The sequence below is a fragment of the Pieris brassicae genome, chromosome 2 (assembly GCF_905147105.1).
Source record: "Pieris brassicae chromosome 2, ilPieBrab1.1, whole genome shotgun sequence".
Taxonomy (NCBI): domain Eukaryota; kingdom Metazoa; phylum Arthropoda; class Insecta; order Lepidoptera; family Pieridae; genus Pieris; species Pieris brassicae.
Window position 1 is genome coordinate 17,827,387 of NC_059666.1, and position 27,886 is coordinate 17,855,272.

The following is a 27,886-nucleotide window of genomic DNA, read 5'->3' on the forward strand; positions in this document are numbered from 1 at the left end:
GAAACAGTTCACGTGTATGTTCAGATGTACCTAAGTTGTGTGCTGCCGTTGTCTTTCTTCTCCTACGACGTATAGGCCAATCGAGTGGAAGAGAGATAGATGCAGCGCAAGCGCAACGGGAAAATGAGTCATGCTTTTTCGTGCGTGAAGCCACCGAGGAAAGCTTGTCGTGAATATTTCACTTATACATGAGGACATTGCATATAAATTGAAGATATTACCTATAAATATGGATTTCTTTATTTATTTATACATTTTGGAAATATTATATTATTTTTATATTAGGTCACTTGAGTAAGTATATATTTAGATTTAGCTATTTGTAAGTAAAACATAAAAAATACGTAGCATTTTATTTTTATTTCCCCAAAATAGGTCTAATTGTCCTTTTTCGTGGAGAAAACTTTTTTAGTAGCAACACTGATGAAATGTCAGAATTCTACGGAATGGAAAATCCGAGTCGGTCTGTGGATAATTAACATTGGTCAACAAATTTACTAATTACTATATAGTATATATTTTATAAGCTTTGTGTCAGCCGTCAACAGAAGACATACTCTTGAATTATTACATTTTCGTTGTTATTCTTATCTTTCTTAAAATTGGAAAACCGCAAAAACATACATTTACTAAATATATATATATCATTACAGCTTTATAAATAATGTGAATGTATATTTTAGATTTTATCATAAATCTGAGATAAGAATTGTATGTAATAAAAATAGTGGATATAAACTTGTATCTACCTAAAAGGAAAGCAAGTATGCTTGTAGACTGTGTATAATGTGTAATAAATGGAAAACATATATCTATTAAAGAATGAATTAAATCCCATTTTAAGAATAAAGAGCCTCGCTAAGCTAGTGTGCAGTAAAATATTAAAAATCAGTTAATCTTGTGTGAAATAGTAATAAAATAACAATTGGTTAACAGTGACCATAATGGTTGTGTTCTTAAATATTTCAATAAAATGGGAAGATATGTGTGGCCCATCAGGGCTTTACGTATGGAATGATACATCAAAGGATTTTGGATTATGTTTTCAAGAATTATTCCTTCAGATTCCTTTATTCTTTTTGTTGGCCATTATATCTGGCTATTATGTGGGCTATAGAAAAGATTGGGTAATACGAGAAAAGGCATTAGAAAGGGTCATAATGCTACGAAGTTTTATTATTCTTGCTTTAGCCATATCACCAATTATTCAACTGTATATTTTTCTTACTCGACCTAACACTGAATTGTATCCTATTGATTATTTTACTGCAGGAACATCATGTATAGCATGGCTTGTGCATTTTGGATTTATACTAGCATTAAAACATCGTCTGGGACCAAGTTCTCGGGGGCCCTTAAGTATACTTCTATTGTGGAGTGGTGCTGTTATTTTGAATTTAATGGAATTAAGAAGTACTATTTTAAATAGTAATCCCCCAGCTTATTGTATTGGCACCCTGTGTTGTCATACTCTCTACTTTCTAACTCTTTTACCTGCAAGTGACTCCAGGCCAACATTTTACTCACCTTGGCTTGTTGGGTCTCAAAGATCCCATGTAAGTAATATTGAAATTATAAATCTGTCTTCATGCAGTTTCAACTAGCCTAATAAGTGGTTATTTTTAGAGTGAATATACACCACTACTGCCACATTATGATGAAGAAGTTTTAGGAACTGCTATGCAAGGAGTTAATTGGATCTCTAAACTAACATTTTCTTGGGTGAATCCACTTTTTAAAAAAGGTAAATTAGTTTTTTACTACATAAGAGAGCTACATCCTATGGACATAATGACAGCTAATTTGCAAACACAGCATTTTTCAATTTGTCATAGAATGAATGATATTACAAAAAATTTTACTTCACATTGTAAACAAAAATTCGATTGCTTCATTCTTCTATTCTTGCATTCTTCTATGTTGCACTCATAGTTATAAAATAAAGTATATACTTTTATTGAGTACTAAGTAATATTCAATTAATTGAGTTTATATTTGCAATATTAATTTTCTTTTAGGTTTAGAAAATAAATTAAATGACCTAGAGGAGCTGTATGATATTCCTGCTACATATAGATGTTCCTATGTTGGGGCTAAGATTGACAGAGCTCTTGTTGGAAATGTGGATCTTTACCAATTATTTGTTGATGTGCCCCATGAACCTTTTATTGGCTCTGGAGGTAATTTAATCAAGATTCATATCCATGAATGAAACAAAATAAACATTTTGTTCTATATTTTAAATATTTTTTTTTAAATACTGTATATGAAGTATACAGTTTGTCCACATGATTCATTATGGATCATTTGTCTATTGAAAATAAAACAAATATTAAGTATATTTATTAGCAATAATTTCCAATAACTCTGGCTTTGGTCAGATATTTTTGTTGCACCTATTTCACTTATTTATTTATATATCTTTTGAATCATTAAACTTTTATCTTCTGGGTTTAATCCCAGCATTAAATAAAGGAAGGAACTGTACCATTAATACACTAAAATCATTTTAAACTCATACATTTAAGGTTATGGTGCTGTTGGTGAAACTCAACCGCAAGCCTCAACACCTGTTACTCCTGTATCCAGAATAATTCTTTGCCCACCTCGAAGACATAATGTATCACTATTGAGAGCTCTCCACAAATGCTTTGGCCTACAGTTTTATGGAATTGGCGTGTTTAAGTTAATCTTTGATATGGCTGGCTTTGCTGGGCCTATTCTTTTAAATAAATTGGTCAAGTTTATTGAGGATGAAACTATAGATCAACATTATGGGTATGAACTATTTTACATACTTTGTATAAAATTTTACTGTGTTTTATTTTTAGTCAATTCAGGCTTTATATATTTAAAAACACATCCAAATAACCATACCAAATGAAAGGTTATTACTAGCTCTGCCTCAATTAACTTCTGCTTTTATTTATTTATTTTATATAATAATATATTCTGAATTATGCTACATTTACAAATCAGTGTGGTTTGTATTAGTCACAACAGAAGTTTGTTTATGAGCGCGACAAAACATATTATCCATCTAAAATGATATTTCAATTTAAATTAAATTTCAAATTATTAAATCCTGAGACTCACTTTAACAAAACATAAACTCTTCTGCTGATTAAAGTATATATTCATACAGATTGAACTCATATAAAATTTTTGAGTAACTCAAAAATATATACATAACCATTTTTATTCAACAATTTTATTAAAAGATTCTTTATTTCCTATTCCTTTTAGATATGTGTATGCTTCATTACTCCTAGCATCTGCACTTATTGGTGCATTTTGCAATTGTCATTTTAATTGGTTGATGTCGATTATTGGGATTAAGATGAGAGGTGCCATAGTTTCCACGATACTTAGAAAGACTCTCGGTGTAACTCAAACTGAACTAATGAGCGAGTTTTCGTTTGGAGAAATTACAAATTTTATGTCAACTGATACCGATAGGATTGTCAATTCTTGTCCGAGCTTCCACGCTCTGTGGAGCATTCCTTTACAGGTAAAATAGTTTCATGGGAACGAAAATAGTTCGTTATAAGTATGTTCTGTTGTACGCAATATTTTAACTGAAGCTTGATGATATCTTGTATAGAGACCTATTTCACTAAGATATCCTATAGAGTATTGATATACGACAACTTAGATAAGTAGCCTCATTTTAAATTGATGGTATCAATGGTATCACTTAACATCAGATGACAATTCTACCTCTTTTCGCCCTGTTTTATAAAAATATAGGTTCAGCTTTATTTGTAAGGTATTAAAAGTAGGTTTAGTTAGGTTAGGTAACATGATGTGATAACTTTACATCTGCTGTGATAGTTATTAGTTAAGTTGTTGCATAAGGTTTAATCTGAAATATATTTATTTTAGTTAACAATAACCCTATTTCTTCTATATGACCAAGTCGGTATATCATTTTTGGCTGGAGTGGCATTCTCTATTATATTGATACCCATTAACAAAGTGATTGCAAATAAAATTGGTAAATTGAGTACGGATATGATGAAACATAAAGACGAGAGGGTGAATCTAATGTGTGATCTTATAAGAGGTGTGAGAACTGTGAAAGCACACGTTTGGGAGGATTATTTCATCACTAAAGTATCAGGTAATACATACACTGAAAAAATTTTTTTCCTTATTTTCTACTCATACTGTAACTTAATATCTATGCAATAGAAAACTTATTGGTAAAAAATAAACTAAGAACATAATATCAGATGTTAGATATATATATCTTTTACATATTATATTAATGCGATCCTTGAGAGTTCATACATTGTGCAATTGAATAGAGCAGCTTCCCTAAGTAAATTTGTACGCCCTCGCGTATTAGAATTGTAGGATTTTTAATAACTGGATTTAAAGCTAAAGAATTAGCTTTGACTAGTATATGTCAAATCCAATTACAATATACGATTGTCATACTGAGCGATAAAGCGCAAAGCCTTTGATATTTTGCTTTGTCTAATCGTCACCAGATGAGAGGAAATCCGTCACTTAAAGATTATTCAATATATGTAGTTTTCTCATTTTACATAGGATAGGTTGACATAGGCCTCTTCCCTGAATTTCCAGTTCGACCGCTTCCACCTTTACTAGGTTATCAGTCTATTTAGTCGGAGGCCCACTTGGTCCTCGGTCCCTAATTTCAATAATATCCTTCTTTAGATATACATATTTGTATGTGCATATAACTTTTTAGACATGATATATTTCTGAGCTACAAACATACATATACAACATACTCAGCTACCCTAAATAAATTCCAATGTCCAATCCAATTCCAATCCTTTTTAGTAATTAATAAAAGACGTTTGTAATATTTGTTCCCATATAGGAGCCCGGACTCAAGAACTAAAGTATCTCCGGGGTAGGAAATATCTGGACGCAATATGTGTTGTATTATGGGCGACCACTCCAGTTTTGGTAGCTGCTATGACATTAGGCACTCATGCCCTTCGAGGACAGCCACTGGATGCACCTACAGTAAGTAGAAAGACTAGAAACAGATACAAATGACCTAATCAACCGGCCTAGTATAAAACCACCAGCGGCTGTCGTTTGGTATTAATATAAAATGGAAAACATATTTTCCTGAAAGCTAATTTAAATTTATTTGCTTTAACAGCTTTGTATTTCTATAGGTACTACAACAACAAAAGAGGTCAAAATAAATGCTTTAGTTATTATTAAAATAATATGTAAATTGATATTATGAGTCTGCAGGGAAGAACCGTTAGTGCGTCATAATTTTATCAATGTGTGCTTTTATTAGGTCATATACATTGAATTCGTGATATTCTGACTAATACTAATAGGTTAATACCCTCTGCGCTGTTTTCATAGAAACATAATATTTAAATTATTTAGATCGGGAATGTTTCCTAGGAGCTTTTAAAGAATTAAATTCCTTATAGAAATAATAATATGATAGTTACTTGAATCTCGACGACATCTAGATTACGACGTCGTTATTTCAAACAAAAAAACACATAAATTATGTCATCCGATGTATAATCAGATTGTTACATTATATTAATTTTCTATTATTTCAAGATAATTCTCTGTAAAATAATATTTCCATTACAAACATTGAGTAAATCTAGCTGTACTAGAATAATCGGCTTAAAATATACAGTTACTTGAGACAAATAAGTCATAATCCCGTATTACATATAAACAGCTATTTCCTTTCCCGGTGATTAGTATACTTAGCTAATATTTTCTTACTATTTGTATCATATAATTAAAAATAAATTTCGTGACATATTTATTACGCCGGTTTTTGTATTTAAAATTTAATTACAATTGTGTATGAATTTATTTCAATATTGATTTTATTAAGGTATTCACAACCGTAGCCCTAATCAACATGCTCATTGCGCCATTAAATGCATTTCCGTGGGTCCTTAACGGACTTACCGAGGCCTGGGTGTCTATGAAACGTATTCAAAATCTTTTAAATGTGAGTATTATGTGGGTTTTAGAAGAAAATAAATAGATTATGATAAATAAATTATTGATTGTATTGGTATTTCTAGACTGAGGACATGAATCCCGACCGATACTTTGAGGAGATAAACAAAAATCGCGACGAAGACAAGATAATTATATTGAAAGATGTTACTTTTCTATGGAAGAATGCTAAAAAAGTAAAGAAACCTAAGAAAAATAAAGGTAAATCGAAACGGAAGGTTTCACAACCTTCGAGGGTTTCGATCGGGTCAGTCGAAGCGATTCAAGATGATGCCAGTCGATATTTCTATTTGGAAAACATTTCTCTGGAAATTGGAAGAGATGAACTAATCGGTGTGGCAGGACCGGTCGGAAGTGGGAAGACTTCTCTCTTACTCGCCATAATGGGTGCCATGATGAAAACGAAAGGGGAAATACAAGTAGCCGAAAATCTTAATAGTATGTAAATTCTTGTTAGATATTGAGTTCTTATTTAGATGTAGACAAATTTATTCACATATTTTTTAATGATTTTGCAAGTGTCACTTTGTGAAAGAAACCGTAGTCTTATTTTATAACGCAATTCCGATTTCAATGTGAGTCTCGTACTACTAATTATATATACTATACGTAATTTCTTATAAGTTTGCGACAAGCTCCGCGGATTCGATTCTCTTAGAAACGAAGATGACGTGGGTATTGGACTCGGCACTTGTTGAAGTATAGAAATTTCAGCTCAATGTACACTATAAGATATAAGCAATAATTGAAAATCGCGGCCATTTCTGGCCCAAGGTGAATGTAAAATGGAATGTGTGTGATGGAATGAATGGTAAATGAATAAATCTTTTTTTTACTGTAAACAAATTTTAACAAACGACAACCATCAGAAGTGTACACGTCTGCAAAAAAAAAGATTATACATATTGGTTTTACATTTCTATGTATTTATGATATGATTCTTATACATTCTATAAAAATAATAATATTTTTTAGGTTTTGGGTATGTGGCTCAACAGCCTTGGTTAGTTAGAGGAACTATTCGAGACAACATTCTATTCGGAAAACCCTACGATGAAAGCAAATTCCGATCGGTTGTCGAAGCGTGCGCATTAACAGGTATCGTTTTTCCTTTCATATAAATAGATTTTTATGAAACAGGGTGTATTTAATTGTTTTACCTTGAAAAAAATTAAATGCGTTTGTCTAATTGCTAAATTGTGCGCGTGCACAGGCATATTAATGCGTAATTAAAATCGTGACAGAAGTTTCATTGTATCTTGAAATCTGCTTTGCTACTAAACTATTGAAATAATTTCAGAGGACCTAAATATACTGGGATGGAACGCGTACGTAGGAGAGGGGGGGTGTACGTTAAGTGGCGGACAACGTGCTCGAATCGCATTAGCGCGTGCTGTCTATCAGGATAAAAAAGGTATTTAGCATTTATTTACTTAACTTATTACAACTGTATTTTGTTCTGAACTAAAGTAAAGTGATCAAATGTATCTTGCGGGACATTATACATCACATTTTGTACGGGTTATACTATCTATTTAGGTCAGTTATTGGATTTTTAATTTTTTTTTCTTAAATAATATAGTTATATGTAAGATTACTTATAAATAATTATATTAGGCCAGCATGTCATAGTTTAACAAACATATCTTATTTTTTATATCTGACAATTTATCAATTGAATTGATATATGTCGCAGCAAACTAGATTAATTAGCCTTTCAATTAACAGCCTAGCCTTTTAACTAAACGGCGCCGTTTAACTAACGGCCTGAAAGATATTCAGCCGTAGCGTTTATTACATTATTTATCTGGCTAATGCTTCGGCCATTCGTACGATAGAGTCATTATTTGGCAGAAATAAAAAAGATGAAATATATGACATAAAATATATTTCTTTTAAAATGAAATTGCTTAAGTCAAATTCATTATTGTAACTACACTCTTGCATTGTGCTTGTTGTTTTTCATGGAACTTTGGAAAACACCACCAAGTTGTGGTTTGCTGACGTTTTATTGACAGTATGACGAGTTTCGTTTCGAGTTCGAGTAGGAGAAAGTGAATTTAAATTTAAATTAACAGTCAACAGGCTAGGCAAGTAATGAAACGTCATCGATCCAAGTCATTTTAAACAACTGGCTGAACATATTTCAGGCCGTTAGTTAAACGGCTAATTGATCTAGTTGGCTGCGACATATATATATAGTATAATCTGTGGCATAATTCAGATATAGGCACCATTTTTATAGATTTTGTTACGTTGATTTATTTAGTTAGTTGGGAAAGAATAAGTAATGTATACATTTTGCATATATACATTTTAAAAGCCCTATACGATTACAGTCTACCTTTTGGATGACGTGTTGTCCGGTCTCGATGCGACAGTGGCGCAGCATATAATGCAAAAGTGTATTTTGGGACTCTTGAAGCATTCCACACGAATCTTAGTTACGCATTCGCCGCGTCACCTCGCTCGCATGAATCGCGTACTCTTATTGCAGAATGGACACGTGCACGCATTTGGTATGATAAAAACATATTTTTTTATTATCTTTAGTTTGACTGTGCTACTAATTTGCAGGGTTTCGCCGTTTTTTGTTGACATATAGGCATGAAATAAATCATTTTTATAAAATAAAACTTGTAAATAAATAAATATTTTTTTATGAATTATACTAATATATAATATAGCGGTTGCCTGTAAGATATCACTCGAAAGCGATAAGGCCGCCAGTTGTCCTTTTAATTTAATTATGTCAATATTATATTTCTGTATGCAACGAAATAATGTCTTTCAAATCCCTCAGGTCCACCAGAAACTGTCTTAAATGAGATAGAAGAGTTTTTGCCCAGTGAAACGGAATCAATTGGCGAAGAACCAGTGCGATCTGAAAACGATCAGGCGATTGTGACCAGTTTAAATGACGACGCTGTTAGTAGAAACAGCTTGGATAATGATGTAAGTGAATTATTGTAAAAAACGCAACAACATAGGTCGAAAGGAAAAGTATTTTATTTCCGAATTCGAAAACGCGACACTGACCTATAAAGATACAGAATCCAGGAGGATTCCTTAACTTGTTAAAAACTACTAATGTTTGTTATATTTCCTCTTTCAGGAAGTTATGTCTGTAGGCACAGTGGGTTGGGGAGTAATATGGATGTATCTACGCTCAGTGGGATCTTTTCTAAGTCTTTGCATCGTTATATCCCTAATACTGATGCAAGTATCTCAGAATTTCACATTCCTATGGCTTACATTCTGGATCAAAAGCAGAACAAATTCGACAACTTTTGATATGTACGAACACGAAGAGACATCCGCCCTGGATCACGGCTTTAATGCCGCCGATCAATTTGTGCATACATTGCTGAATTTATCTTTGTCTGCAATACATAACTTGGATAACCACGGAACAGACGCAGCTATGGAACCGACTCGAGCAAAATATTCAAGATTACTAGAAGAGCCCGGTTTCCTTAAATACACGGATAATTATTATTTGATAATGTATTTTGCTTTGGCGGGAACTAATCTTGTGTTCACGATAATGAGAGCGTTCTTTTTCGCATATGGCGGTGTTAAAGCTGCGGAGAGAATTCACAAGGCATTACTGAAAGTTGTTGTTAAGGTAATATTGCTACTTTTCTACACTTTTACAAATAGTTCTTAATGTTTAGCGTAGGTAATTTATCATGCATATTACGTGAAATGATATTGCACAATTAATATTGGAAGTTTGCTTCATTCGAACAAATATTTTTATTTATGAAAAAATCTATATTAGTAGCAGAATCGAATTACATATCAGTGTGTTGTCGGCTGTACCATTATCTTCTCAAAGCAGTTCAGGCCATTTTAGACCTTCATGTGGATAAAACAATTTAATATATATAATTATATATAATTTAATATAACATATATTAAATGTGGAATACACTGTGTCTTCATGTGATGGCCAAGTCATCGTATTTAATTAAAACAATTCATTTAATGTTGATTTATTCCACATCACAATTCCATCTTAACAGTTACTACTAATTCCATAGAACGACAAAATAACACCCTCACCGATTATCCTACATAAAAAACAAGCAAGCAACTTGTGAACTCAACCAGTGTACAAACAAATAGGCCTATCTCAATAGAAATTTTGTTTATTATTCGTATTGTTGGTGTGAGTAGCGCTTGGAGTTTGAAAAGTTTGGAGTTGAGAAAGTTGAGACTTCCGACTCAGGTTTTTACTGGTTGTTAAGCTAGACCCAGTCTCTCCATTATATACAGATTATAAACTCGACCCGTTAGTATCTTAAAGAAATATACTAACAAAGCTAGCTCTCTTCTGCGGCGCAGCTGGTCATAACACACCATACACAAAACAATCGGGGATACACTCCATACAGTCTCTCGTAGAGGTAGCTAGTGAATTTATTTTGTACTCATAAAAGTAATATTTATATGGTCAGTATACGATGTTAGGTTAGCTAATTACGTTATAACTTAAGATAGAAGGTCCCTTAAGTAGGGACTGAATAAATTAACCAACTTGGTGTTAGATAAATCTTACTTAATACTTTTTCTGTGAACTGCGTTGCGAGACTTAGTTGTTTTTTGATGGCGTTTAGTTTTTCAATAATATTGAATGAGTTTAGTGGATGTAAGAGAGACATCTGTACAGGAAAGGTTTATGGAGAATCATGACATCCTTTACAATAGTTTACCTATAATTATTTTATGTATGTGCTTCCGTTTTCTTCTTGCAGGCAAACGTTAAGTTCTTTGACGTTACTCCGACGGGACGGATAATAAATAGATTTTCTTCAGACACATACACAGTCGATGACAGTTTACCGTTCATTCTAAATATATTGTTAGCACAATTGTTTGGACTTATTGGTATGTATTTTTAATTTCCAAGTAAAACGTACCTTTGATTACGTTTGGCCTGAATTTTTTTAACAATTAAAGTATTCACTGCTCTGATTAAAAACTAAGAAAAATCGTCTATTCAGAAGTGTGTACCAGATGACGCGATAGACACTATCACCCCTAACAATAAATATTAAATTCTAATCGGTATAATTAATAATAAAAAAGATTATTCATAAACTTGGCTTCACTCCGTTTGTTTCTGTGTATATATATTTGTATCAATTATTATATAGGTAAAACTGTATGTAATTCCCGATTTAAAAAAAACAAGAAATGGATTACGTTACAGACAATAATTCATAGAAAATATTTTTTATATATTAATATCTATTTTTAATGCGATATTCTGTGCATAAACCGCTGTCTTTCATGAATTTTTGATAAATGACACGTGAATCTATAGATAAGCCAGCGATTCACAGAGTTTGAGCGAAACTATTCAATTATAATCTATTGCATCATAAGTGGATTCTTGCGTTTTAGCGGCCATCATTAGAGGTCTTAAATAATTGCAGCATACGGTACTGACTACTTAACAATCAAACTGATACGAGAATGAAAAGGACTAAATAATATGGTTATATTAGGTGTATTTTATGAATGAGGTTGTTTTTTAAATAATAAATAAATTCTAGGTGCCATAGCAGTAACGATATATGGACTTCCTTGGCTTTTTGTTGGAATATTGCCTATGACATTAATCTATTATAGGTAAAGATTTTTATTTATTTTATTCATCCCATATATTCAGAATCAAATTGGATCGGAAAAACTGATATCAGTCATTATAAAGCTAAAACTTTTTTTCAGGTTACAGAAGCGATATCGTGTGACGTCACGTCAATTGAAACGATTACAGAGTGTGGCTTTGTCGCCAGTTTACGTGCACTTTAATGATACGCTAGAAGGTAATTATTATGCTGATTCACGGTACCTTTTATAAAACTCTTGCGCGCACCACCACTTTGTGGAACCAGCTGCCCACTGAAGTATTTTCGAACCAATTCGACAAAAGACCTTACCGATTCTTAAAGGCTGGCAACGCACTCGTTAATATTTTCCATGGGCGGCGGGTTGAGGTGAGCCTTCTGCACATTAACCCCTGTTCTATTAAAAACATTGTGTGTGCAAAACAAATATAGGAAATTATTATAAATTATTTAATTTTTTTGGTTTTCTGTGGAATAAAGATTAATCATAAACTACATATTAATTGCAGGTCTGACCTCAATCCGTGGTCTGGGTGCAACAGAAGCATGGTGCATTCGTGGGGAAGAGTTAGTAGAGCGTTGGCAACGAGCAGCATTATGCGGTTCCGCTGCTGCCCAATGGCTCGGCTTGCGATTGCAGGCGGCCGCTGCTGCTGCTCTTGCTGCCGCTGCTTTAATTGCTGTTTTGCAGCGGGCTACACATGCTGCTGATCCCGGTAATATAGATCATCATTAAGTTGTCCCTCACAATTTGGTCGCCTTATCCCTGATAGAATTTCTTTCTACCATTTGAGCCCTTTTGATAATTAAGTTAAATATTTTGTAGGTCTGGTGGGTCTAGCCATCTCATACGCGTTGTCGATGACGTCAATGCTTAGCTCTGTTTTGAGCTCTTTCACGGAAACTGAACGAGAGATGATCGCCGTGGAACGAGTTGGGGAGTACATACGTCAGGTGAGTGTCATATATTTTAATATCTGGAAGTTCAACAAAAATAGTCTTATTTTGTAAGTACATAAGTTTTTTAAAGCTGATCACAAATGATTTCATAACTCACGTAACTATTGATATTTCGGACCATCTATGGGCCGTAGTATCCTTACCAAATTTCCTATAATTTAAGATAGATGTTATATTATTTAAAAAAAATTAATGGAAAACTAATACTGACTGTTATGGAAGGAAGTGAATGAATGGAAGTGTTATGGATAACTTGTAAATAATCATTGATATATCAAACAATTCGTAATTAAAAATATTGATTTTTATTCATCAGTCACGTGACACAGAGATATAAACTTTATTAAATTGAGATATAAACTTTATTGAATTGAAAAAGAAATAACTGAAGTTCACCCCACTATCGTAATAGTCCTGAGAATTATTGCTTGGTACCTGTTACAGTTGCGTCTGTTGATTGGAGTTTTTTGAGGCTAAAAATTATTAAAACATATCTGAAAGATTCGATGACACAAGATCGGCTTTCAGTCCTTGCTATTATTTCAATTGAGAATGATGTAGCTGATTCTAATGAATAATAATCTAATGATTATTGTGCTTTAATTTAAGATTTTAGCTTTAAGAAAAGCCGCAAACACCAATCATGTCATCATCAAATCATTTCGTATTTGTTAATTTTGTAAACCTTTTTTAAAACCAATGGGACAAAAACTAAAACACAAATTTCATTTATTTGTATAACTTAAGCATTTCTCCTCATGACAAATATCTAAACCAAACAACCAGACCTACTTTCGTATCACATACTTTTCACAAAGGACAAAGGGCCTCGTAATGACCTGCTGCCCGGAGCCTCGCAATGGGTAAGGCCGCCTCTGATCGAGCTTTTTTGTGTACCCAGATCTTTTTCAAATTCGTCAAAACTGTTTTGTGGTCAATTTCCAGTTCTTCAGCTACGTCGTAACTACTGATTTGCCCATCTTGCTCTACCTTTTCAAAAATGGCATCCATTTTATCCGTAATAGGGCCACCAGAACGACGTGAATCTTTGACATCAAAATTTCCGAATTAAAAATGCTTAAACCAAATTTGTTCTCACTACTCTAACAGACATTACACGAGTCTGTGAGAGTAGCTTCATAAACATCGCAAAGTAGGTCCATAAACATCGCAATTTATTTCGCGTCTTGCGTTTTTGTGGTAAAATTTTAAGATGTATCGAATTTCTTCATTAGATTCACTCATCTTGACAGTACGAAAAAAAAATAAAATTCTAAATTTAAACTTTAAATGATTCCAAAACCAGCCAGATACAAATAGTATAGCCAAAGAGAATTTATTACAAGTTCATACATACTATAATGCGAATAGATTTTCCCCAACCTAATATTAAATCATATACGCTTATTAATTTTTTCAGGTGGAAATGGAGAAAATCGATGGTGATCCTCCACCTTACGGCTGGCCATCACACGGAGTCATAAGCTTCGAAGATGTATCTCTTAATTATAGGTATTCTTTTTACTATTATTAATTTTACTGGCTCCGTGACCTAAAAAGTGTCTTGGCCTACAAAACGAGAATCTAGATACTGCTGGGTCGACAGAGTGGATAAGGACCTGCTGCAGCTGAAAGCCAGTAATTGACAGGAAGTGGCAGAGGACAGGGAGCGCTGGAAGTTTTCTTCTTTTTTATTTCTCTTAGGAGTCATTTATCGACGAGCCTTTACATTTATTATAGATTTTGTATAAAACACATAAGAATAATAATTCAGTGGCGTTACAACCCAATATGAGGCTTCAAGGTGGGTGGCTTCGTAGGTGATCAACCGTGTCTGACACGTATCATCGATATTTGGCTTTGAGATATGTCGGTTTCCTCACGATGATTTTGGTTACATCGTAGAAGTAAGTGCTAATTGTGCACATAGAAATAAAATTCCATTAGTCCACAACCCTGATTCGAATGCATGACCTCGGGGATGAGAATTGCACGCTTTAGCGTTTAGTCTAGTGAGGCTTAACATAAAGGAATGTTAATAAATAAATAGGTATATTAATTACTAGATGACCCGGTGCACTTATAAAATTTTGATATCAGACCTCATACTACAGCTGTGAAACACAAATTTCTAATGGCGTCCATAATTATATGACAGCTAAAAAATTAAAAAAAAACACCAGCTAGGAACAGTTCCTTTTACCTTCGGAATGCGTTAATAAAAAAAATAAGTAAGACCGAAAACTACACAATTAAAAAAAAACCTACTTTTTCAACACGTTGGTGTGTCTTCAAAAAGGGTTTTATTTAATTTGTTGTAGTGAGAGGAGTACACAAAATGGTGCGTTGTGCGGAGTCTCTTTTAGCAGTCATCCAGGGGAAAGACTTGGTGTCGTTGGCCGCACTGGAGCCGGCAAGGTAATATTGATATTGGAAGAAAACAAATTTTTAACCGGATTAAAGATATTTGTATTATTATAAACTACGTAGTCACCGTGACCAGGCACGCTGTAAAGCACGCGAAACGTCGGAAAATTTTAAATTATGTAAAATAATTATAAGTTTATAATAATACAAATAGCTTTAATCCGGTAAAAAATTGTTTTCTTTCAATGTGTTAAAGCTATGTTAGCCAAGGACAATATTGATATTGACTCACTACCGTGCCTATGTGGTTATGGATTCCAAACGAAAAATTGGATTGTTTAGTACAGAAGGCTGATCATGATTTGACTTACAAAAACGATGTCATGCCAATATTAAAAATATTTCCCACTATAAGCCTCGTTTCACTGAAAGAATAAATTTCTTCTAATTTATAATCATACTATAAGTATACTATAGTATAGTTTTGTCACTTATGCATTGCATTCCAAGACAAAAGAACAAATTACTTACCTACTAATGTATACTTGAGATATAAAGTGTACGTGACTATATTTCGTAGTCAACGATTAACATCAAATTTCTAAATGAATAAAAATCTTGAATATTTCAGAGTTCCTTGCTACGCGCCATTTTAAGATTGGCCCCGTGTGGGAGCGGCCGAGTACTTATAGACTCCATTGATGTCGCATCGCTTCATTTACATGCGCTTCGGTAAGTATTATAAAAATACTCATAAATAATCCGATTAATTAGTAAAGAAATATGATGAAAGATAACGTGATATACATGTAAGTTTTGGTTACTATACTTTGATTGTTTTTTATTTTAGTGTAACTAGTTAAACGTTTCGTTTAAAAGTGTTATATAGTAATAATAATAAGCCTTTATTCAACCACATCTTATTGACATTGAACAAAAATTTATAAAAATACAGTTTAATAAAACACTTTTTAAACGGATTGAAGCTATGTATTATTATTGTATTATAAGTTTACAATAAAACTACATAGCTTCAATCCGTTTAAAAAGTGTTTTCTTAATGTGTAAAAGCTATGTTAACAAAAGACAATACTATAAAAATACAGTTGTAACTACTTTAAGATGCGGCCCCAGTCCAGAAGGCCTTCTCCAACTTTTTCCAACCCTATTTTATTTTGTGCCATCGTCGTACAATTTTTTTCAGCTACCCTTTGTCTGACCTTGTTTCTTTTTGTAACAGTCCATTCGGTAACCATTTTAAACCATCTGTTATCTGTATAACGGGCTACGTGGCCTGCCCATCTCCATTTAAGTTTTAGGACATGAACAGCATCAATTATTTTAGATTTTTTGCGAATACTGCTTTTATGTTTGTCGCGTAATTGAATTCGAGATTGTGTAACATTGTAATACAATTTTCATAAACTAAGTATGTACAGCGTTAACAAAGAATTAAATTACATAAGTTATTTTTATTATTTAATGCAATGCTTTGCAAATTAGCTTATTTAGCTTTACATATCGAAACTTCATAGATAATAAAACAACTAAAACCTGAGGCTTGAGGCAAAATCACTTTTCGATTCTGTATGGAAATGACATGACACCGTGAGTTAATGTCGTTCCTATAAAAATTCAATTCACGTTAGTGTGTTACGACTGTCGAAAGGTCATTTTATCTCAAGCTCCTGGAGTTAAAATTAAGTACGTGTAAGTTAGTACGTTAAATACTTGACGATACGATTGTTTCAGGTCTCGTATAGGTATAATACCACAAGAGCCTTTCATATTCTCGGGTACTATTTTGGATAACGTGGACCCATTGGAGCAGTATTTCGAACATAATATTTGGCAAGCACTGGAGGCCTGTGGAATCAGCAATTTCGTTATGAACCGTGGTGGTTTGACTTCGCCGGCAGAAAATCTCTCTAGGGGACATAAGCAGTTGCTTTGCTTGACGCGAGCTTTGCTACAACGGGCTAAGGTATTGCATAAATTATGTTTGTATTTTAGATTTGAAGTCATAGAGCCTCTCTTTTCTTTTGTTCATGGTTGCATATATATATTTTAGTTGCCTTAAATATGGTCTTAATGTACAATATAGATATATTTAATCATCATAAATTTTTACTTATGTATATCATAATGGGGTCTATTTACTAAACAACAACTACACATATAGCTAATGATATTTAGACTGAAATTATTAGTGGGAACACTAGTTCACATTAGTCTAGACTAGGCTAAGCTATTACAGATTGAGTATTTAAGAAACTTTAAATTTTAATTAGGATATATTACGAAATAAAATTCGTTTCTCTATTACAATTTACATCTTATGGTAAACAGCACACTAAATATAAAACATTTTCATATTAAACATTGAATAAAAGATTTACTGGTAATAAAAAATATTTTAATTGATTAATTGAAATACCATTACAGATTCTCCTTGTAGACGAAGCCACAGCTAACCTGGATCAAGAAACAGAGCGTACGATATTAGACACGATACGTTGCTCGTTCGTTGGTAGTACGGTCGTGTTCGTTGCGCATCGATTGACGGGCGTACTCGAATGCTCACGCGTACTCGTCCTATCTGCTGGTCAAGTTGTGGAGCTAAGGGACCCTGATGATGCATTATCAGACCCAACTTCGCATCTCTACAAGCTGGTCCATCCTGACGAAAATTAAATCTATAGGCATTGTTATTGCAGCGTTTCAGAACACCATTCGCTTTATATTACTTTGTCCGGTTATTGAAATTGATCTCTACGATATATACGAATTTATTTGTAATAATTGCTATTTGGTTAATTTTACAGGTTCAATCAATACGGGCATATTGATGTATTATCTGTATGTAGTATGTATGTAGGCTACTTATATAATCTCCAATTGCAATTTCAATTACAATGTTGAGTTTCAATTCCAATGTAACGACAAAATGCATCGGCTTTTAAGATAATTGTATTTCGTTCTGTTGTCATCAGTTCCTCGCTATTATTAAATGATTCTTAAGTCAATAATTGAAATCGATAAGAGTCAGATAATTATTATGAAACCCAAATATATTTCTTTCTCGTTAGTATCGTGTGCATGTGCAAAGACCTAAGGTGGAGCTTATCAATACCAAGTCAGTTGAATGAGTGCTTTATCAAGGGCGCGTGATTAATACTTAGCAGGGGTTATATCGACTGATGTATAAAACCAAAGTATTATAAGTCGTAATTAGTTTTATGTTATATGCAAAATGTTAACATTCCATGTCAAAATGTTATTAGAGGGTAGGCTACACATTTTAAAATGTTAATAAATTTCTTTTAATCGAAAAATATTTAATATGGATTTTGTATTTCACAAAGTATTTTTTGCCATTAATTAGTATTCTAAAATAAAGAAATTGTTATGAAATATATTGGGTACTATGTCAATTAATAATTTAAAATAAATGCATTACACAAAATGATATTAAAAAAACGTCAAACGCAAAAATTTTGGAGGAAACATTGATGTCGCATTGTCAAAACCCAAAAAAACAATATTAGCTACGTAGGTAAACACATACAATGGCTTTTCCAAAATTTTTGCTCTAGCGACACTTATTAGGATTTTTAAATATAAACTACTAAATCAATTATGTAATAAAACTCTATTTCTTGTTAGTAATGTTAGTAGAATTTTGTGATACGACTGAGATATATTTTTTTTAATAAATAAGATAATAAATGTATTTAAGTGGTTTTTTTTTTTTTTACAAATTCCTTTCTTCGGGCTTCTTATATGGGTAATCGATGTAGTCGAATATGTCTTCCTCTGATGTCAGATCAATTGGCTCACCTGGAACACCTAAAAAGGAATTCCAGTTTATAACATAAAAAAAGTCACTTACAAGGTTCTTTTAACATAATACCAGGTATTCAACATTTTAACGAATCCAATATTCGTTAAAATGTTATTATTATAGGCCAACTTAAGATACCGATTTGAAGAAAACGAAAGAAAGATGCACTGAAATCGCTTATTAATGACATGTAAACAAAAAGGTTCCGCATAAAAGTAATAAGACCGTAATTTTGGAAATAACGTCTAAAATCCTACCCGTCATTCCAATAGGTCTTAGCGAATATTCATTAAGTGTAAATCCCTTTTCCAATGCATGAGCACGCATTTCCTTATTAAACACATCGCTCCCGGTAAAATATAGCACGGCACAATAATACTGCTCGTGGGCAATGAGCCTTATATCTAGACGTCTGGATGAATGCTCAGGGGATAGTCTACATACACCCTAAAATTAATGTAAAAATTAGCACAACAAACTTAAGCTGCTTAATTAACAGCTTGAGCTGAGTAATTATAAATAAACCACAAGTTCACAAGTTCGATAAGCCTGATTTAGTATTTATAAATATGGCCGATATCGGAGATCGCAATATATTCAATTTATTTCCCTTATAAAAAATGCCAAGCAATTGTAAAAAGTACTAACAAACTCAATTACAATTAAAAAATAAAAACATCTTACATTCGTCCCTCAATCTTATTAAATCTATCATAAATAACTGCACCAGAACTGAATATACAGAACAGAAGTTTTAACTTGACTTTACCATAAATTTCGTATTTCCTTTTGATATAGTTTCAGTGATTAGTACTTGTAAAGCGTTAATGATTTTGTTAAAAAGTAATTCGCCTTGTTTCTTGTGATCCTTTGATGCCCTCAGTGAGGTATGAGTTACTAATGCGTCAATATCGCCACTTTCTGATTTACCACGTCTAGGGAAAAATATTTATTTAAAGACACAAATTTATTTTTAAAGTATGCGTTTTCTGATAATTCCGTTAATATAAACCTACATTCTAACTGGAATATCGCTAGATTTGTGCTTAGGTAAACATATGTTATATGACCATATAGCCTGGTCGCTGCAATCAAATCAAAACGCCTGCCAGTGCGGACATTGCCTAAGGGATAATAAACGAAGTCTCAGGCTCGAAAATTACGATGTTACATTACTTAGAGTTGACAATAATAAGAAAATAGTGAGAATTACTGATTTCTTTAAGATAAAGGATATACATTTTAAATTAAAATTTATTCGCCAAAAAGCGACAAATTTATGCGTCACGTCGCAATAAGATCTAAGTTAACATACAAACCTATAACTGCCACATATTGTTACCGTAAACTCCGTATCTAGATCAGAGATAACTTTCTTCATTATATTTTCTACTTCTTTGATCTCTGACCTTGGTATCTTTTTTTCAAAGTCTTCAAAATACCTAAAAAAAAATAAACAGCCTAACTTCTCATACTAGATGCTAAATACAATATGGGTTTCCGATGAAACACTACTTATTAGTTAAGTCAAATTTGGTTATTGATAAAGTCACATAAATTAATTTCTCATGAACGTCACTTCTTACGTCCTAAGTATAAAGAGGCGCCATCTAAGAACAGCTATATTATGTATATGAAATACAATTTTTTATTCTCATTGATCCAGATCAAGTCAAATTTGTGTATTTTAATTAATTATTGCATAGTCAACATATATTAATTAACTGGCCAATCGTTGCCAATTCTAATGTTGTTTGTATTATTTTATTATTGTTTAACGTATGTAAATTAGTCGTTGTCTATATTAATAATTATTATTAGTAAGTACTTACTTCAAACCAATAAGTTGATGATGTGTTAATTTATTTTTATGTTGTTTTAATTCTTCTATCGTCATTATTCCACTGTTAACTAATTCCGCCGCCTTTACTGGTCCAATACCTGAGACGCGTGCTAATAAAGTTATTGCTTGTGTTTGGTTATCGTTATGTATATTTTCTAATTTACTTAATTTTCCAGTTTGTAAGAACTCGTCTATTTTCTTAGATATCTTATCACCAATGCCATTTAATTTTTTAGCTTCTTCTCCAGATTTAATTCTTTTACTATGAGAAGCTAAGACACTAGCCGCTTTTCTATAAGCATTGTACTTATGGATGTTACGGCTTACATTCTTTTCGTATTCTGCTTACTCTGATAGGAATTCACAGAAGTCAGCATTTAAATTGTTGCTATTAGATGGATGTTTCCGTTTACTCATGTCAACCTCTAAATCTAAAGAATAAGGAAATATCTGTTTCATTAATATTGTGAAAATTTTAGTTTAATGTTCTTTGGTACTTACATACTAGGAAAGAACTAACATATATTTTATAAACTTGAATTTACCTCGCATTGATTTTGTAGGCTTTAAACTGAATATAAAGAACATGACTGGTGATTGTCAAATCAACGTCACTTTGGCTTTGGCCAATAGCATTCGTTTTGACAGCTTGTCAAATAATCAGTACTCAAAGAAATAAAAATCAAAATGTTAATTCGAGGTTGTAAAATAATATTTCCAAATATTTTATTTTTAAACTTGTGGAAAATGATTAAGTTAACCAAAAAGGTGTCGTGTTTAATTTAATATATGAAAGTGCCGTACCTTTTATAGTTAAGTGCCAACAAAGACACCGTGATGGATAACGTAACTGAAAAACTTTTCCAATGTTTTGGTCATAAAAAATTTAAAAGTGAGCTTCAAGAAAGGGCTGTCAGAGCAATTGCGCGAGGTAATTATAATTTCTTTGCAATTCTTAATAATATTTCTGAAATTGCAATTACTTTTATAAGGTGAAATTTGTTTTGTCATTTGAAGATTCTGAATGTTATTGCAATACAGTATTGCCAACACTTCAAAAAAAAAGCGCGCCAAATTCAAAAGTACATTTCATATAAATATAGGTGTTTGGAGGTTTCTAATTTTGAGGGGACTAAGCTCTGCATGCGAGGCTATTTTAAAACATTTTTTTAAGATGTTACAAGTGTTGCCTGTCATTATTTACACATTCAAACTCCAACAATAGGTTTCTATTTTTTTGTTGTTTTAGGTGTCCATGATGTTTATGTTTCTATGCCTACTGGTTCTGGAAAATCACTTTGCTTCCAATTACCTGCTATGTTGCAGGACAATAAAGTTGCTATAGTATTTTCACCCTTACTTGCATTAATTAAAGATCAGATAGACCATTTGACTAGGTTAAAAATACAAGCTGAATCAATAAATTCAAAAATGACGAGTAAAGACAGAGAAAGAGTTTTGAATGATTTACAAAGTATGAAACCAAATACACGTTTTTTGTATATAACTCCAGAACAGGCTGCTACAGTAACATTTAAAGCACTTTTGGAACATTTAGTAAAGTACAAGAAAGTATCATACATAATTGTTGATGAAGCTCACTGTGTGAGTGAATGGGGGCATGATTTTCGGCCTGATTATTTAAAACTTGGATATCTACGTGAAAAATTTAAAAGTATACCATGGGTAGCTCTTACTGCAACAGCAAGTACCGAAGTCACTAAAGACATTTTAGAGAACCTTAAATTGCTGCATCCAGTGGCACAGTTCAAGACCCCTAGCTTTAGGCGTAACCTGTTCTATGATGTAGTGTACCAAAACTGCATTGAAGATGAAGTTGGTGATTTAGCCGAATTTCTGAAGAAATGTTTAAAGGATGATGATAATGTAAAGGCAGTAAGTATACTGACTTGTTTATTATTTATTTTTTTCCAAAACAATGTAATAACCTTTTTATATTTTAGAGAGACAAAAATTCAGTTATTGTATATTGTCGGACTCGTGAACAAACAGAGGACATTGCTAGGATGTTGTGTAATAAAGGAGTCAAATCATTAGCCTATCATGGTGGTAGGTAATGTTTTTAGTTTTTCCTTTCAAACTACATAACAAAATATTACATGAAGAATTGAAAAAACTTTATCATTGGCAAACTTCTGATAGCTGTACCCTGTGGTGTGCCCATCTTAATCCAGTCACAGCTAATGTATCTTTCTCAATAACTAGACCATACATTTTCTTTATCAAATCTGTCCACTGATTCCTGAGATTAGCCAATCAGCCAAACAAATTTGTACACTTCAGCTTTATAATATTAGGATTAGATAAAATAGTAATAAATCTGTATAACTTTGCAGGATTAAAGGGTTCAGAACGGGTGTCAGTGCAAGAACAATGGTTCAATGGTGAATTTCCTTGTGTATGTGCGACTGTTTCATTTGGTATGGGTGTTGACAAAGCATCTGTACGCGCTGTCGTTCATTGGGGTCTACCACAAAATGTTGCAGCCTATTATCAAGTAGGTTATGGCTAAACTTAATGAATCCTTTGATTGTGTGGATATTCAAAATATAATAATTATTAATATTTATGCAACCTTTGCATCATTAAGTGATCTTATATAAACATTGTTTATCACATTTATTTACCAGGCCATAAAATTAAGAAAAAAACTCAGACTTATTTTATTTCTCATCATTTTAATTTTTCTTTTAGTGAAATTCTAAACGTTTCAAAAAAGTGTTGCCATTTTGATAAGACACTAATTTATTTGTGACCTTATGAAATCGTTTTAAATTTAGTGACAAACTTTACATTATAGGAGTCAGGGAGGGCTGGTAGAGACGGCAAACCGGCATTTTGTCGCATCTACTACTGCCGAAGTGAACGCAATGCCGTCGACTTTTTACTCAAATCTGAGATATCCCGTTCAAAGACTCCTGAACAAAAACAACGATGTAAAAATGCGTACAAGAGTTTCGAGATTATGGTCAAATACTGTGAAGATGTTGGGTGAGTCAAATTTTGGTGTTTGTTTCACAATACTTACTGGAATACATCCATTTTATTAAAGGTTTTCTTAGACTTATTGTTAGTCTGTACTTTACTTTCATTGTAACATCGCGTTCAGAGTAGTGTTATCATATTCATAAATATTTACTATTATTATTATTTTCTTTATTCCTTCATAATTATGTATGTACATACACACGTACATTGTACAAATATTCGCGGACTTCTTCAGTACATACAGTCCCCTCATGAGTTGTGGGGGCTACTCGTTTGTGAGGTACTTGCATGGATCTGGATAGCGATGTACCTTCTTAAATTCTCATGTAATTTTTACACATGTTTATCTTTTCTATAACATATTTTCATAAGTATCTGATTTAACATAACAGTTTGAGAGCAAAAATAAAATATGTAATAACTATAGACTGATTTTAGTGCTATTATTTTACGCTTAGGTGTCGCCACAAAACATTCGCGGATTATTTCGGCGAAGAACCACCGCGGTGCGGTACGCGATGCGACGCGTGCACAGACGCACGCGCCGTACGACGTGCCCTCGAACAACACATGCGAAGAGCCATGAGCGCCACGCTGCACCGTGCGGGCTTTGTCTCTCACGATGACTCATCCGACCTCTATGGACAGGGGAGAGACGGTCAGAAGAGGTGATTATTATGTTAATAATAAAAGTTGTGTTATATAAATGGGGTTTATTGGACTTCACCCAAAACAATCGTACTACTTTTTAGACGCGAAATTACATTGCTTACTCCTATAAAGCATTCGAAGCGTTATTTAAATATAAAACGTATTTCATCTTATGCTCCGTTGCATTACAGCGTAATTATCTTGTGGTATTAAATATATCAATAATTAGTATGTACCAAGACTGTCTATCCCCTCTAGGGTCCTAAAGAGAACACACAAGAAAGATACTACAATACAATTATCTTGTAGAATTCGGATAAAATATAGCCGTTATTCCTAAATAATGAAAATTTATCAAACAATTCACTTGTTGGTTAATACAGGGAAATAGAATCATACTACGGTGATGGTGGTGATGACTCCGACGGTGAAAGCAGTAGACGTCGAGTTGCCGATGAGACACGTTCCCTTATTATGCATGAGTTTGCTCAAAGAAAGAAATCTATCGAAAAGGACAAAAAGTCAAATGATTCTGAATCTGCTAAATACTCAAAATGCAAAGCCGCTGATAGTACAAGCACAAAAGTAAGTCATAATTAAATAACACTTACAACTAAGTCACTATAATGTACGGCGGGGCTACTCTGTAATACTGTGGATTTGCATTTCTTAACTAAAAGCACATCTTTTAAATTGTTTGTCTAGAATTATATTTAATTTAAAAATGTCGTATTAAAGCAGTTTACTTATAACAATTATTGATTAGGATCTACCGTTTGTGTAGATTGTGGTAATCGGAGGTGTTATTATTTATTTTTAATTTCATATTGAATGTTATAGGTAAATGGATTGACAGTAGCAAGCAGAGAAAGTTACTTATCCCTCCTAAAAAATGCTCTTAGTGAGAATTTAGCGTCGTTGAAAGACGTAGATGAACCCATAAAACCATTATCAAAGAGTAACGTAGAACAATGCGCTATCGAGATGGAATATGAGGCCTTTTCCAGCAGTACGGTCATAAGCTTGTATAGACGAGCGATGACTAAACTGGTAAGTGCATTCTATATAGATGTATCTTTTCCAAGATAATAGGCATATCAAGATCAAGAAATCGTGTTAGTCTGACACGATTTCTAGTTATTAATAAATTAACCTTTGATTTATTCAATGAACCACACACCAAAATGGTTACGATGCACATATGTAAAACAATGTGTTAAACTTGGATCATTATAAATATCGTAACAAATAACTAAAGTCCTAAAAATAGTTTATATGAGATATCATTGATATAAATTATTTATTTTTTCAGATTGCAACAGTAAAAGCATCTAAAGACAGTCTTTACTCTCGTCTTAAAACGTTTGAGCCTAAAAAACGGGAAATTCTCGGCGAGTTTGTACAGGACTTTGAAAAGAAGAAGCAAGGGGAATCTCATAAATCGCATGGGTTTATTACTGCCTCTCAGTTAGAAGGTGGTAAAATTATATCACTTATAATAAATACATAATTTAACGCGAGAGTTATAATAAAAAATTGTCTTTGCAGGACAAATAGAGGAGAAAAATGGAGCTCGAGAACTTTCGAAAGCTGACAGAGAAACAAAACGAAAGGCTAATTCCTTCAAAAAAGATCCTCTTACACAAACCAAGCTGAAAAGCTTCTTTACCCCCAAGACGGCGCAAGAGTCTCCAGAAATCTCCTCAAGCGCTAGTGACGATGAAGGCGGACTTATTATTGATGAACACTCTAAACCAGACCCTTGTGAATCAACTCTAAAATTGGACGAGATAGAAGATAATACAGATGATGATGTCGACAAAACCTTAAAAATTGAGGAAATAAGTTCAAGTTCTAAAAATGACTCTAATTCGAAAACATTGGTTATAAATATTACTCTGCAGGGTGTTCGAAGTAATCGCGCAAACGAAGAAAAGGTAGAACATGAGCAGGAGGATACGCACTCAGGGGATGAAAATATAAAAGGTTCCCCTAATAAAAAGCATGGCCCAGCAAAAAGAAAAATTAAAGCCTTATTTGGTGAATCATCCGATGAGAGCGAATTAGATTCAAATTCCCGTAAAAAACTCAAAGTTTCTAAAGAAATACACCGAGATTTCGAGAAACAAAAAGATGACGTGAAGCATAAAGATAAGCATAAAAGTAAACATAACGACGTAAAGGAAAAGCATAAAGATAAAGACAAACATCGAGACAAACAGAAGGAAGAAAAGACAAAACCATCTCGACAGCAGAGCGCAAGTGAAACTGAGAAAAAAAGAAGAAAACACTCAACTAGTAGTATAAGTTCGGAAAAAGAGCTTGTTATCGACGAGAGTAAAAATTCAAGTCAAGAATCGAATCAATCAAGTCATCTTGCAACAAAATCACCCGAGAAATCGAAACGACATCACCATCGCAAAAGAAGTGAAACAGAAAAGAAACCCAGAAATAATTCTGTAAGCAGTGTTAACTGGGAAAAGGAACTTGTCATAAACGAATCGAAATGTACAGAAGCCAACACTAACTCTGCAGATGAAACATTGGTACTCGATAATCAAGAAGAAGACCCAACAGCGTCTTCAAGTAGACAGCGAGACGACATCACTGAAACTATAGCGGAGGACGATAAAAATACTGATAATAACGAAGAAACTGTTTCTAACAAGGAATGTTCTACCCGCGGAATTGTTACAAAGTTCGATGAGAAATCGCTTACTGAAGCACATAAATTGAGCGTTGAAGCAGATAAAGTTTTAAAAGAACTTCAACAATTTGCTGAATTAAAACCAGAACCAGCGTTGCCTGAGATCAAGGAAGAGAAACCTGCTACCAGTGAGACCAAATCTTCGTTTGAGATAACATCCAATAAAAGTAAATCTCCTCAAAAGAGCAGTAAATCTCAAAAAGATATTAACATTTCAATAAAAAAACCTGAGGACCGCCATAAATCGAGAACAAATGAAAGAGAAAAAGATGTAACAAAACATCACACAAAGCGGAAAAAAGAAAAGAAAAGTGACAAAGTAGACGTAGCTGGATTAGTTGTAAAATTATTGATGCCTTACTATAAGAAAAATAAAATAAGCAATAGAGAGTTATTTAAAATTACAGCGCGACATATCGTTCACCAACTTCTTGCAATTCAAGTCACAGGTTTGTACATATTAAGTAACATTTATTTTCCCATTGTTAAAACAATAATTTTTCCAGGTTTGTGATAAAAAATAATAGAAGGAATGTTCTTCTATACAAAAAGTCTGTTAAAGTATTGTAGCAAATCACGCTTTAAACTCTACTTTACAATTTACTAACTCTGGTATTTTTTCAGAGGAAGCCGCTATTAGTATGTTACTGAAGAAGACGTTTAGCAAGAACATCACAATACAAACAGAAACGGATTTAAATACTAAGTTAAATCTAAGCAAAGAACTTTAATAATTTTGTTGTTGTATTTGTTACAAATTCGTTTTAAGTTTATTTATACATAATATCTATTCTTGTATGCCTTTTAATAAAACCCTTTTTGATGTGATTTCATTTATTTTTGTAGTTCCTTATCACCGATTGTTTATTTAC

General features: G+C 32.9%; 3 protein-coding genes across 5 annotated transcripts; 2 read left to right on the forward strand and 1 right to left on the reverse strand.

Moving 5' to 3' along the window:
* Positions 1-541: 541 nt before the first annotated feature.
* Positions 542-18,705, forward strand: LOC123720093 (ABC transporter C family member 13). The gene is made up of 24 exons (XM_045676575.1): positions 542-1,556; positions 1,627-1,744; positions 2,019-2,180; positions 2,529-2,778; positions 3,247-3,511; positions 3,886-4,123; positions 4,856-5,004; positions 5,864-5,983; positions 6,060-6,432; positions 6,970-7,092; positions 7,295-7,408; positions 8,334-8,513; positions 8,798-8,949; positions 9,110-9,622; positions 10,755-10,887; positions 11,559-11,634; positions 11,734-11,831; positions 12,143-12,349; positions 12,460-12,587; positions 14,014-14,105; positions 14,915-15,011; positions 15,592-15,692; positions 16,713-16,944; positions 17,406-18,705. The coding sequence occupies exons 1-24, from the start codon at positions 945-947 to the stop codon at positions 17,652-17,654; spliced, it is 4,782 nt and encodes a 1,593-aa protein (XP_045532531.1). The 5' UTR covers positions 542-944; the 3' UTR covers positions 17,655-18,705.
* LOC123720096 (DNA polymerase beta-like) lies at positions 18,675-21,587 on the reverse strand. 3 transcript variants are annotated; one of them, XM_045676578.1, is made up of 6 exons: positions 21,452-21,587; positions 20,637-21,078; positions 20,124-20,246; positions 19,574-19,739; positions 19,062-19,251; positions 18,675-18,809 (listed from the first exon to the last, which is right to left on the reverse strand). In XM_045676578.1, the coding sequence occupies exons 2-6, from the start codon at positions 20,699-20,701 to the stop codon at positions 18,715-18,717; spliced, it is 639 nt and encodes a 212-aa protein (XP_045532534.1). In that variant the 5' UTR covers positions 20,702-21,078; positions 21,452-21,587; the 3' UTR covers positions 18,675-18,714. The 3 variants fall into 3 exon arrangements, with proteins under 3 accessions (XP_045532534.1, XP_045532535.1, XP_045532536.1); XM_045676579.1 differs by lacking the exon at positions 21,452-21,587 and adding an exon at positions 21,168-21,229; XM_045676580.1 differs by lacking the exon at positions 21,452-21,587 and adding an exon at positions 21,193-21,224.
* On the forward strand, positions 21,454-27,842 carry LOC123720094 (ankyrin repeat domain-containing protein 11-like). Its single transcript, XM_045676576.1, has 11 exons — positions 21,454-21,578; positions 21,897-22,543; positions 22,612-22,717; positions 23,005-23,165; positions 23,469-23,659; positions 24,115-24,324; positions 24,691-24,892; positions 25,148-25,357; positions 25,620-25,782; positions 25,856-27,463; positions 27,639-27,842. The coding sequence occupies exons 1-11, from the start codon at positions 21,485-21,487 to the stop codon at positions 27,743-27,745; spliced, it is 3,699 nt and encodes a 1,232-aa protein (XP_045532532.1). The 5' UTR covers positions 21,454-21,484; the 3' UTR covers positions 27,746-27,842.
* Positions 27,843-27,886: the final 44 nt, after the last annotated feature.

Coding starts and splice junctions, on each gene's coding strand:
- LOC123720093 (XM_045676575.1), top strand. CDS start 945: ATGGTTGTGTTCTTAAATATTTCAATAAAATGGGAAGATATGTGTGGC. Junction 2,779..3,246: donor ACTATAGATCAACATTATGG/GTATGAACTATT, acceptor TATTCCTTTTAG/ATATGTGTATGCTTCATTAC. Junction 5,984..6,059: donor GTATTCAAAATCTTTTAAAT/GTGAGTATTATG, acceptor TGGTATTTCTAG/ACTGAGGACATGAATCCCGA.
- LOC123720094 (XM_045676576.1), top strand. CDS start 21,485: ATGGATAACGTAACTGAAAAACTTTTCCAATGTTTTGGTCATAAAAAA. Junction 21,579..21,896: donor TGTCAGAGCAATTGCGCGAG/GTAATTATAATT, acceptor TTGTTGTTTTAG/GTGTCCATGATGTTTATGTT. Junction 25,358..25,619: donor GACGAGCGATGACTAAACTG/GTAAGTGCATTC, acceptor TTATTTTTTCAG/ATTGCAACAGTAAAAGCATC.
- LOC123720096 (XM_045676578.1), bottom strand. CDS start 20,701: ATGACGATAGAAGAATTAAAACAACATAAAAATAAATTAACACATCAT. Junction 20,247..20,636: donor CATCAACTTATTGGTTTGAA/GTAAGTACTTAC, acceptor ATTTTTTTTTAG/GTATTTTGAAGACTTTGAAA. Junction 19,740..20,123: donor ACAATATGTGGCAGTTATAG/GTTTGTATGTTA, acceptor ATTTTTCCCTAG/ACGTGGTAAATCAGAAAGTG.